The following is a 12,779-nucleotide window of genomic DNA, read 5'->3' as shown; positions in this document are numbered from 1 at the left end:
TTACTCTTATTCTGTAGTATTATATATATTAATACTTTCAAGATTATTCTCCTGGCTTATTAGAAATGCACATTGTTTAATCAAAACTCATTGTAATCATTTGTAAACACAGTGACAGTCTATGAAAATTTCCATTGTTCTGTTTCTTGTCAATTGCTGTTATTTATAGACTTTAATTTTTGCCACCTTATACTTCACCAAAGTTTTTACTTTCATTTCTCTGAATACTAGAGAAGTTGAGAACTTTTTCATATTTTTACTGAGTCTACATGGTTTCCTTTTTCTACAGAATTACCCTTTCACACCCTTTCCTAATTTTTCTACTGTTTTTACCTTCTACAAATTTGTAGTAGGCACTTTGAATTGGGTATTAGGCATTTATAGGCTATATTAATTGAAAAATGTCATTTTCTAGTGTGTGGGCAACTTTTTTTTTAACTTTTAAAATAGTCTTAAATGAACAGAAGTTTGTTTTTTTTTTCATTTTGTTGTAGTCAAATTTATGTTTTTTATTTTTTTAATTGTGCCTTTTGTGATCTGTTTAAGAAATATCCCCCTAACCTAACATCACAGTTACTCATATTTTCTTCGAGTATGTCTGTTTACTTTTTATACATAGATCTTTAATTCATCTGAGATTGATTTTTGTGTATGGTGTGAGGCATGGACCCACTTTATTTTATTTTTTTAAAAGGATAATCAATTATCCATATGAATATTTGACATTTTCCTCACTGATCCATAGTGATAGTGCTATTAGTTAATATTTCATTAATGCATGGGCCTATATCTTGCTTTGCCATCTTAATCTATTTGAATACAGAGACAAATATCATTGTGCTGTATTACTGTTTTATCAGATAGGGTAAATCTTTGTGCTATTTTCTACTTCTTTAAAATGCGTTGTCTTCAACATGCGTTAGATAATCTTGGATGTTCCCCAAATTTACAGTGTAAGTTGGAATATCACTGAACCTGCATAATAGTTTAGGAGAATGCATATTCCTAATATATTAAGCTTTATTACATATGGACTTAGCATATATTTCATTTATTTAGTTATTTAAAATTTTCTCCAAAATGTCCTATATTTAGTTTTAATATTTACTCTTGGTTATTTATTAATCACTTGCTATAATAAATAACATCTTAAAATACTAATATTATGAGATTGCTTACTTTTTTCTATTGCAGACAAAACTTGCCAAAAATGCTGTATTTATTCACATTTTCAAAGTCACATTTGTAATTTCATTTTGTTAATATTTCTCTAGAAACTTTGCTTTCATTGCACTAATGTCTTCTCTTACTTTCATGGCCTACTTCCTTCTTTAGGTTTATTCTGTTTTCCTTTTTTCCATTTACTTAATCAATGCACTTTAGTCATTTATATTCAGCATTTCTTTGTTTTTAATCTTAGTAGTTAAGGCTAAAATTTTTCTCTAAAACACACTTAGCTTATATCCCAATTTTGATATGAAGCATAATTGTGAACATTCAGTACTAAGGATTTTTCCCCCTCCTTTTCTGTTCAGTTTATTTTTTAACTCATGAATCATTTGATAATGTGTTTTTTATTTTCCAAAGTCAAGACTTTGTGTGTGTGTGTGTGTGGTTTTTGTTGTTGTTTTGTTGGGTTGGGTTTTGGTTTTCATATTATTTTCTGAAGCACTATAATTTACTAACATTTTTACATTATTTCTTTTAGGTAGTGGACGTCTTTAGTGATGTATGTGAACATTGCATACTTTTTTTAAAAAAAGATTTTATTTATTTATTCATGAGAGACAACAGAGAGAGGCAGAGACATAGACAGAGAGAGAACAGGCTCCATACAGGGAGCCTGATGTGGGACTCCATCCCAGGACTCCAGGACCATGCCCTGGGCCAAAGGCAGGCACTAAACCACTGAGCCATCCTGGGATCCTCTGCATACTTTTTTAACTTGATATAGAGACATCAGATTTTTTTTATGTTAGAGTTGCCTAGCATAAATTTTCTTTGCTTTTCAAATTTTGAGATTTTCTCTGTCCTTATTTTTTATCTTTTTTATAAGGTTCTTTTATTTTCTTATTTTCCCTATCATCTTATCTGGTACCTTAAGATAATGGGAGCTTTATATATGCTTTGTTTATACTGATATTTGTTTTATGTATTATCTTGAATTGCTTGAATTTTACTTATTCAATTTTCTCATTCTAATGGCTTGAATATTATAGACATCATTCATATTCTTTTTTTTCATAAATTTCCTAAGAATAAAGATTGAATTTTACTGCAACATACTTTTAGTCATTTTTTTGGAAAATCATTAAGGTGATAATATTACAAAATTAAGAGTAATTCACATAATTTATAAATAACACTCTACGAAGTTGCTTACCAATGGCATTCCAAACAAACTGAACTCCAGCATTCCTGCAATAGACCATTCCATTTGTTCCCATGAAGCAGTATTGTCTCCTAACCAGTGTGCAGCATAGTGCCCAGATCCAGCAAAAGTTGACCGGGTGAGAATAAAGCTTCTCTTACTAGGAAAAACTTTTTCTACAGCTCTAAAAATAAAAGTAAATTTATAAATAAGATTTATTTTTAAATAAATAAAAATATTTTATCATTTTTTATAACAATTTTGTATTTATCTATGAATATTTACTTATTTAAATGCATTCCAATCAAACAAAAAATCTATTAGAAGTGGTTCCGAATTTTATTTTCTCTACCAAATTAAATAGATATTTTTTATCCATTCAATATTTGTTTTAGCATATATGGTCTAAATTCATAGAAATCCCTTTGTGATATAAAATTTAGTAAACTGAACTTGAATTCTACACATTTTTGTGGTGCAGTGATGTTAATGATGTATTAATGCCTGTATTTTCAAATATTAGCATGCAATCTTGGGATAAAAGTTACTTTTTGTTTGTTTCTAGAAGTTTATCATCCACAACTACTGGTATTATTCATCTTACCTCTACTGGTACCTGAGTATTATTGATAATTTTTTCCATAAATGGAAAATATTCAAAAAAAGATACAGAATTTTTATTTAGTATATAAAACTATCCAGACTTTCTTAGTAAAAGTATAATGTTAATTTCAGGTGGCTTTTCTATATTTTAATCTTTATAACATTGAACTATAACGTTGCCTTTTTCTTTTTATAATTTATTTCTTTATACATTTCAATATATGGTGCTCTATTGAGTTTAAAAATGAGGTAAATAAACACTATGAAGACAGTGTATAAAAGTTGTAATATCATGGTGTTTTAGGACTAGACAAATGTGAGTTTTAATTAAACTTGATCATGGTCATTTAATAATGAGAAAACTTAAAATGTATTGAGATCAGGATCTGGGTGCTATTGACTATTGCATTATAGGTCCTAATATAATGCTTGGAAAATAGTAGGCAATCAAGATATGATTGCCTTCCTTTGTTCCATATTTTTTCTGTTTTGTATGCAAGTGACACACTGCTTTAGAAAATTACTTTTCTAAAATATAATTTTCATAATCTATTATATAAAAACTACATCGAAATTCTTGATTTTGAAACATAAAGACTTATTTAGAAACAGCACTCTCCCAGGCCAATTGTGAAGTTCATGCTTAGAACACAAATTCAGATATTCAGAGATATTATTCAGATAAATATTCAGAGATAGCAAACTGAGTAAAACTTTGAAGCGTAATTTAAATCTTTTTTAAGCATAATTTAAATCTATGAATTAAAAAAAGAATTGCAGCTAAATACTACACCACACAGTTCTTGATTAACTAAGTTCCAAATTCAGGAAGATTAGTAAAAATACTGATGCTTTTAATGCCCTAATTTTTCCATGAAAATACTATCTTTGTTTTCTTACTCTTGTAAGAAAAAGTTTGTTTTCCAACTATTTTAGTAAATTATAACATATATTTCTCCACAGTAAATATGAAAGAGGTTTCTGAATGAAACTGCACTTACTTCTCTGTGGCTATAGCCATGCTGTACCCATAGAGGCTGTGAACATCATACTGCTTCCCCCAGTACTGCACAGCATCCATGCAAATAGTTTTGGAATACATGAGTTTGTCAAGAATATCTTAGAAAAAATACGTAAGAAATGTTTTTTAAGATATATTTTGCCATTATAAACTCCATAATCCTTAAATAATGTGCTATGTAAGACCATACTTAGTTTTAAAAAATATGAAAGACAGTTGAAGCGAAGTTCTAATTAGGTCTGCAACTTCTACTCCTGTTGATTAACTGCAAGGTTTGCACTTACACTAAGAAATACTCTGCTTCCAAATTTCAGTACTAAGTAAATTCATAGAAAAACATCCTTTAAACATATATAGAGAAATATATTTATTTATATTATACATCATATACATCCATTTTAAAGCTTTATAGCTTAGTTTATTTAAATATAATTATTTACCTTATACGTGTCAATCTGTTACACAATTACAAACCATTGAGATCTCTGCTTTTCATTTTTTTGTGCTTTCATTTGCAGGCTTATGTGGGGTTTCCATAATTATTGTCTTCTTTCTTTATTTTTTTTTCTTTCTTTAGATATACTTATTGCTATCTATCTATTCCCCTAAGAGAAAATCTTTTTGGTTTTTTTTTTTTTACCCACATTTAATGATGAAAAACTTGTTTTTTAGAATATGTGAGATGTAACTATTCACATTAGGTTCATCCTAAAAACTGCACAGACTTACAGCATAGTGCTCACGGTAAGAATTTGATCATTTAAATTGTAATTTCAAAGAAATTTTGTTTCTTTTCATTGATTATTTAATCATGGGCAATTTATCAGTGATAAAATCAATATGCTATACCAAGATTTAAAATCAGCCTCCTTTCTTAAGCATTAAAATTTTGGCTCAAATGTAAAACAGAAACAAACAAACCAACAAAAATCACATTGATTTCAGGGTCTCAAAATTGTATCAGAGTTTGTGATTTATAGATATATGCTAGAATTTGCCAGACAACAAGGCAAGTTATTCTCAGTTAATGGTAAGTAAATAACCAAGTAAAATTTACCAGGAGTAAAAGGTGGATAATTCAGTTTGTTGTTATTGCATCCATTCTTTGAACCTTGAATAAAGCTGGAAACTTCATTCATGTCCTGCATGGATATAACATAAAGAACAGCTGATTTTAAATAATAACAGAAGGTATCTTAGAAAGAATTCAGAGACTGTATATAACCAAAATGTTTTTAATTTACTTAGATTTAATTATACATGTAAAACATGAATTATAAGTTCAAGCAACTTTCTCAATAGTTAAATCAGTCTTTTCACTGTGAGTCCATCACTGTACACATTTCTAGCACATTCATTTATTCAACATAGTTTGCTCATTTCAGCTAACATTTAGCTAGCTTCTAGATGTGCATTGGTGGCAGCAGGCACACCACTTTTTGCCTAGCCCTTAATTCCTAAACTCTCATAAGAGAATGAAAGTGAAAAAAAGGTGAATAGCATTTTAGTATTCTAATGAAAACAGTCAGGACCTTACGGAATCCCTGTAAGAGTCTCAGGGAACCCTAGGGCAGCTGGACCATATTATGAGAACCAGTGACTTAAACATCTCTTGGAGGAAGAGCTGTGTTTATAGACAAAACCTAAGTCCCCAATATTGTCTTGCCACATCATAGCTCTGTGACCATGACTTTAAATAAAGTCTTTGAAGGGCAAAGATAATGTATATAAAATTATATTTCACACTACACATGATCAAGAAATAATGAATTTTTTCTCCTCTGCTAATTGCATTGAAGCACTTCTATAATTTTTCAACTTTATTTTCCACAACTCTGTAATATGTAGTCTCTGCTCTCACAAAGGCATAGACTTTCTTCACACTCAGTCAAGTCCCTTGTTAATTTTATTTTCCTCAGAAGAAATATATTTTCTTTATTACTCTTCCCTTCTGTTATCCACATTATGCTCAGATGGAATTAATGTGAAAAACTAAGGTTGCTTAAAGGAGGAACAAAATAAATTTCTCATTGTGATAACAGATATTAAAAGATAAATGTTTCCATTATCCAAATATTTTCTTAATAGTCATAAAGAAGAAAAAGTATGTGGTTATTCTAAAGTATTGGGGTTATTTTATTGAAATTACCTGGAATATTCTATTCAATTTTATTTTCCTATGTCTAGCGAAATTAATATAAAGACATACTACAATTACACAGCCAATAATTTTAGGTGATCTTAAATATTTTTTCTTCATGAGTTCACCAATTAAATTTAAATACAACTTCAGCTGCTGAAATTCATAATTGGGAATTGAATTGCATTATTTTACATTTTAAGACTTTCTAAACCACTTAACATCCTTTGTATATAATTACTCTTGAGAAAATACAAGGCAAACATTTAACTCTGAAATTTATGTTATTCTATGTGAATTACATATTTGAAAATTTGCAAGAAAATTTACAAGATCTTCAAGCATTTGCTCAAAATAGACATTATTCATGTAATTTAAGAATAGACAATTTTAAAGATTATTTATTTCACATGAAAAATTTATAAAAAATATTTGTTTAATCATCAATATTTTATTGTATGTTCACTAACTAGAATTTAAGTAAATATTTAAAAAAACAAAATAAAATATTTGTTTTATCATACAACTATCTTAGCAAGACTAAATCAAATGTATTATTTCACCAATTCACAATATAAGGGAAAAGAATCTTGTGTTCTCAAGAAAATAAATGTATTAACCTGCTAAATGAAAAAAATAAACACCTTTATACTATTTTAACCATATTTTACAACAAATGCAATATTTGTTATTTGATTATTTATTTTTAAAACACCCTGTCTACTTGGCAAGATTGTATTATAAATATATTAAACATACTATACATAATGTAATCGAATTTATTAATATCCCTTTTAATGTACTTTGTATATTTACACTTTTGAAAATTCTGAAAACATTTTTCTCTAACTTACATACATTAAGTGATGCTACATGTATTTAATGTTATGTAGAAATGAACTCAATCAGTATTTTTAATATTACAACCAGCAGATTCAAAGCAGTGGAAATCATGTGGCAAAAGCCTCAGTGCATTAACAGTAATAAGTACACCGACAGATATTCAAGTATCATTCAAATTATACCAAATCGAGTAACTACCATTCCTAGAATTGTCAACAAAATTTTTAGAGATGTTTCTAAAGATTCTTTTCTTTAAAATCCATTGAAAATTGTGTATGAAAGTTTGGTGGCTAACAAAAATTTTTTAAAAACCTGTTGGCATTCCATAGCTTCACATTAAAAATCAATTTAAATAAAAATAACCCAATTTTTCAAAAAATTTATAAAATAACTCAATTGTTATAGAAGCCTATAAAATGTAAAGAATATTCCAAAATAGACCCTGGTCATTTAGATATATGAGTTGTTTGGATATATCTCCTCATTGAATTTTAAGTTTCCTAGTAGTATATATTAAATTATTGAGCTTCTTTTGGAAGAATACTGGTTATTAGTTTTTTAAGAAAGAAATAATAATAATAACATTATCACAATATGTATATTTATTCATAAAAGGTGGAAATGATCTTTGAATTTAAAAAATATTGATTAATCTTTTATTTTAAAATCACAGCTTCAGTCTTAATTGCACCAAATGAATTAGGCTCTTATTTTTCAAGTATTAGAAGATTATCTGAATCACTTCTTGGCCTTTTGGCAAAGATGAAATGTAGAAAAGATTATGTCAAGAATGATGCCATAAGAGATAATTCAAGTACATAACATGGTTATGCAAAAATCTATTCTTTCAATGACAATTAAGCTCACATAATTTTCTGAAGTGATTGTGATGTTTACACTAAAATTCAAAACAATAGCATGGAATTTAAATTAGAAATCTAGTAAATTATAACACTACTTTTAAATTTGACATAAAATAAAATTTCAGCCGTTAAATAACAATACTTTTTACTGTATGCTCATCCTATCAGAACAAATCTGAGGAAAGTGAAAGAATTAAGGAACCAGTTTAGCAGTAGGATTTGGCAGTTATTCAAGTAAGAATTGGAAGCAGAATAACCACTGCTTATACATCATATAAATTAATTCAGTGATGCTTAGTGACTTTTGAAATCATACTGATTATCATGTGTTTTGCTTTTTAAGCTCAATCAAATGCTTATGTATTAGTATGAGAACAACTCTGCCTTTCTCAGATGCTCTTCCTCGTCCCATCCCCTCCCTCTCTTTGGAGATGAATCAAGTATTTGTCTTCAGTGGCTATAGGAAATGAAGTATTCTCTATGTACAGCACAGTCAGATTCTCTTTTACTATTCCTAAAGTGTCATTTATGCTGTAACTCTGCTCTAATGGATTCAAACTGTTCCTAAGCAAAAACAAAAACAGTAATAAAATAAAAAAGAAACCAGAAACTTTTAACATGTAATACATTGAAATTGGGGCTAGAACTAAAAACAAAACTCAAGAATGGAATGCAAGTTTTTATTTCTATCAGCAACTAGATATTATTGTGATCTCAGTAGTTTTGTGTCAAAGAGCTAAAGCCTCACTCTCTATCTTTATTTTATTCATCATAAATAATCCTGAAGATTATGCTACCCTCTAACTCAGTTGCAGGTTTTCAGCTAAAAACACAATTTTCTTTTTTGTATTCTCCACGGCGTACTTGTATTATTGATGGTGCAAAGTAAATGCTTCTTAACAAAGTTAACTGATTAAATAAATAATCACTGAATGAATAATGAGCAATTGTAGAGATATTGTGTAACCATACAGCCTAAGAAAAGTATAGCTATCCCTAGGACACCCATTATCTCCTTCCAAAATTCTGTGCAGTTGTAATACCTTTGAATAAAATCCCTGATGGTCTCTCTGTATTCAGGTTTATTAGATTTTTTTTTTCTGAAATACAGAATTCTGGAATCACCAACTAGTTTCATTCCCCAAATGTGATTGTGGTTTCCATAACAAAAGACACTAAATCATTGACTATCATCCAGTATCATTGTATATAATAAACCCAGAAGCAAGCAATCAATAGTTATAGATATAAAACTTCATTCAAAGAAACTTTGCCTACTGCAATTGTGATTTGTTCTACCCCATAAATTACTAAAAAGAAAGTTTCTAAAGGCTGAGGACTCATTTATTATTATAGCCCACATTGCACATTGTGGCAATCGCTTGAATACTGTAGACTATAAATATTTTTAGAATTGCATTACTTATCTCCAAATCTTAACTGTTTTCAAACATAAATTATGACTCAGAAAAATATAGCACCTTGTGACAGAAATGAAATTTATTCTATAAAGGGTATTACTGAAGAAGAAAACTCTCAATTTACAGTTTTAGCTTTTATTCTTTTCTAACTCAGGAACATGACAGTTCTGAATTTATACATTCTAGAAAAATATTCTAAAATTTTTTAGTTTCATGTTCAATACATTACAAAATACACCTTGTCAACTTAATAATTGTTTTATAGAAAAATAATTCTACATTAATTGTTCAAAATTACTCGTTTAAAATAACTACTTACGATCCAAAGTCCATCATATTTCACTTCTTGATAGAAAATGCTGCATTCATTTGCCCACCAATCTATGCAGTTTGGATTAGTAAAGTCAGGGAATACTGTTAATCCTGGCCATACCTAAAATAATAGATCATTCACATACACATATAAAAGGAAAATAGTGATAATACAGTTATTGAGTGGAAAATAGTAAAAAATATTAAAGTTATTATACTGTACCATCCATATATTTTTAAATTTTTTCTTTCTTTTTCTCTTTTACTTTTTCTGGGAGAGAGAAAAAGTATGAACGGGGGTAGGGGAGGAAGGGCAGGGGACAGGGCAAGAATCCCAAGCAGGCTCAATGCTCAGCTTGGTGCCCGACACAAGGTTGGATTTCAAAATCTTGAGTTCATGACATGAGAAATTAAGAGTCAGACATCCAACCAACTAAACCGCTCAGGCGCCATTGTACCATCTGTATTTATAATAATCTTAGGCCTACTTTAAAATGCGTTTAAGTGACAGTAAAGTAGATAAAGTCCGTAAAGCATATAGGAAGGCAAAAATATAAGAGCATGGAATAAGGCTGGTCTTTTGATTGCAACTAAATTTATATCTTAGCATCCTCCTAGGTTAGGTTAAAAACAAACAAAAACTATATAATATATTCATTGTCTGATAAAAGAAAGTATACTATTTAATTTCCAAAAAGGCATTTGCTTCCAATAAATTCAAGTAAAAAGAAGTCTTTTTATATTTATTTTTTGTTTAATGAGAATATGACACTTGTTATGTGATGGGTAGTGTTCCAAGAATTATTATAATTATTAGCTCATTTAATCTTCACTAGAACTATAGGAGAGAGGCATTATTTTTTAATCACTACTTTACAGACGAGTTATTTACTATAATTAAACTCACTCTGCAGGTGAGAGAAGTGATAAACAGAGAAGTTAAGTACATTTTTCAAGATCACACTACTAATATGTGGCACAGGAGGAATTCAAACATAGCAAACACATATCTGAGTCCATGCTATTAAACACTGTACATATTATGCTATCTCTTTGTGATTTATACTTGTTCAAATTATCTACTTATTACTTAAAATCATGACAGGCAAGAGAAATTCCATTTAAGGTGATCTGAAATAAATCATATTGTTTCATATACTAATTATGAATATAGGCGACCTGATCCATCCATATCAAATGGAGCTGGTCGTAACAAAGCATATTCTGTGAGATACTGATAGGCATTATGAGAAAAAAAAATTCAACTTTTATTTCCTGATGGAAACCTATTGATGGAAATAGACTTTCACCAGAAATTTTGACTGATGAATGTAATAAAAAGTGTTAGAATATTCTTCATTATAGTAAATAATGCTATAATAAACATGTTTTTTATAAATCGACATTATCTCTTACTTTATTTCCTTTGACTAAAGTACAGAAGTGGAGTTACCAAGACAATATAGTTAGGCCTTACAGTTTTGATATGTCTTAAAGGTGTCTCCAAAAGAATTTTTGTTCTTGTTAAAATTATGCATTTGAGATCTACTGTTTCCTAACTCTGCTTATATTAGCTCTGTGACATTAGGAAAGTTACTATGCCCAAATTCATTTTTTCACCTATAAAGTAAGAATTCTAATCATAGCTATCTCATTATTTTATTATGAGGATTAAACATAAATCATAAAATTTAATATCTAGTATTCAATTTATATAAGTAATTATTTTACACATCAAATTACTAGAATCTAATAATTTGTAATTAAGTTATATTTTGTTAGTTTTGTTTTAATGTGCATAACATTGAAAATTACCTGTCTTCTTACAAAAAATGTTTTAGAGATCACTGAAATATTTCCTCTGTCTAAAAAATTCTTTACACAATTAAAATACCAAGTCCTGATTTGGTATTTACACATACTCTTACAAAAACTTTGTGGTTACCCAACAGAATATCTCAGCAACACAACTTTAATGAATATCATAATTTACCTCTCCAATAATTGCTGTAGTCCCATCTGAATCATTTACCCACACATTTTTTGCATTTCCCCTGTCATAGGTTTCATATGCTGCTCCATTGGCAAGCTTATCTATGGAAATTGCAGGGTCCTAACAATAGAAAGAAAAAAACTATTAAAAAATCTATTAAGATACAAATGCATAAATACTAAAAACAAATTAATAAATAATGTCATTACCAAGATGATGACATATTTCTGTCCATGGTCATGTAAATCTTGAACAAATTCAGGGAGCCCCTGAAATGCAACTTTATCATAAGTAAAATCTTTCTTGGCTTCCATATAGTCAACATCAGTGACTTGTGTATCCTGAAAATTAGTAGAGTATATTTCAACAAATAGTAATGAAAGAACTAACTCTAACCTTTAGGTCCAATGAATTTGTATTATAAACATAATGATTAAAAAGTAAATGAACTTAGATCTTCTATTTCACTAAAAACACAGTGAAATTGTTTATAAATCTAATATTTTAATTGTAAAGTACATAAGCATTAAATGATTATTCACGCTTGTTTCCATGATGATCGCTGGATAAGTACTATATTTTATATATGGAAATCATTGTATAGAAAACAAAATATACATATTGCACAAAATGCTTTACATTTTAATTATATTAAAAAGCACATAGACTGTAAAAGTTAATCCATATTAAAAAACTGGATGTCACGTTCACTGTTAAAAATATATTCTATTCTAATGTAACTCATAATCAGTTCTTAAAATTTCAAGAAGACTTGGCTTTGCGTATGGGTTTAAAAACACTTTATCATTAAAATGCAGTTTAATAATTCATACTTATACCATATTATATAATGCTGACAATCCCTACATTTATAATTATGTGATAATATTTAGCTTGGTGTTATAGTCCCACAAACCCTTGATCCCACTTACAAATGGTATGCCAGCATCTCTATTTCTTTTTACCACTTCTTTCACTACATCAAGTGACTTATAATTCCAGCGACTCAGTTGGAATCCAAGACTCCAATATGCTGGCATTGCTGGTCGTCCAATGAGCTTTAATTAAGTAAAAGAATATTTGATTAATTTCAATAAAGAGCATTAAAATTATTATTAATATGTTTCTTATTCTGTTATCTCTAGTGTTTGAGTTAAATTACATATTTTGAAAAAGATTTAGTGTTACCTGAATTCTATGCCCTGGATATTC

General features: G+C 28.8%; 1 protein-coding gene across 1 annotated transcript in view; it reads right to left on the bottom strand.

The window, feature by feature from the left end:
* SI (sucrase-isomaltase) overlaps window positions 1-12,779 on the bottom strand; it is a 91,209-nt gene that overhangs the window by 61,857 nt on the left and 16,573 nt on the right. The window contains exons 10-16 of the mRNA XM_072752316.1: window positions 12,500-12,625; window positions 11,777-11,908; window positions 11,568-11,687; window positions 9,582-9,695; window positions 5,053-5,137; window positions 3,976-4,093; window positions 2,384-2,555 (exon numbers count right to left, since the gene is read on the bottom strand). Of these exons, the coding sequence (XP_072608417.1) occupies window positions 2,384-2,555; window positions 3,976-4,093; window positions 5,053-5,137; window positions 9,582-9,695; window positions 11,568-11,687; window positions 11,777-11,908; window positions 12,500-12,625 (867 nt within the window). The remainder of the gene's footprint in view (window positions 1-2,383; window positions 2,556-3,975; window positions 4,094-5,052; window positions 5,138-9,581; window positions 9,696-11,567; window positions 11,688-11,776; window positions 11,909-12,499; window positions 12,626-12,779) is intronic.

The sequence above is a fragment of the Vulpes vulpes genome, chromosome 3 (genome assembly GCF_048418805.1).
Source record: "Vulpes vulpes isolate BD-2025 chromosome 3, VulVul3, whole genome shotgun sequence".
Lineage (NCBI taxonomy): Eukaryota > Metazoa > Chordata > Mammalia > Carnivora > Canidae > Vulpes > Vulpes vulpes.
Note: the sequence above shows the minus strand (reverse complement) of the source record. Positions and strands in the feature narration are given on the sequence as shown.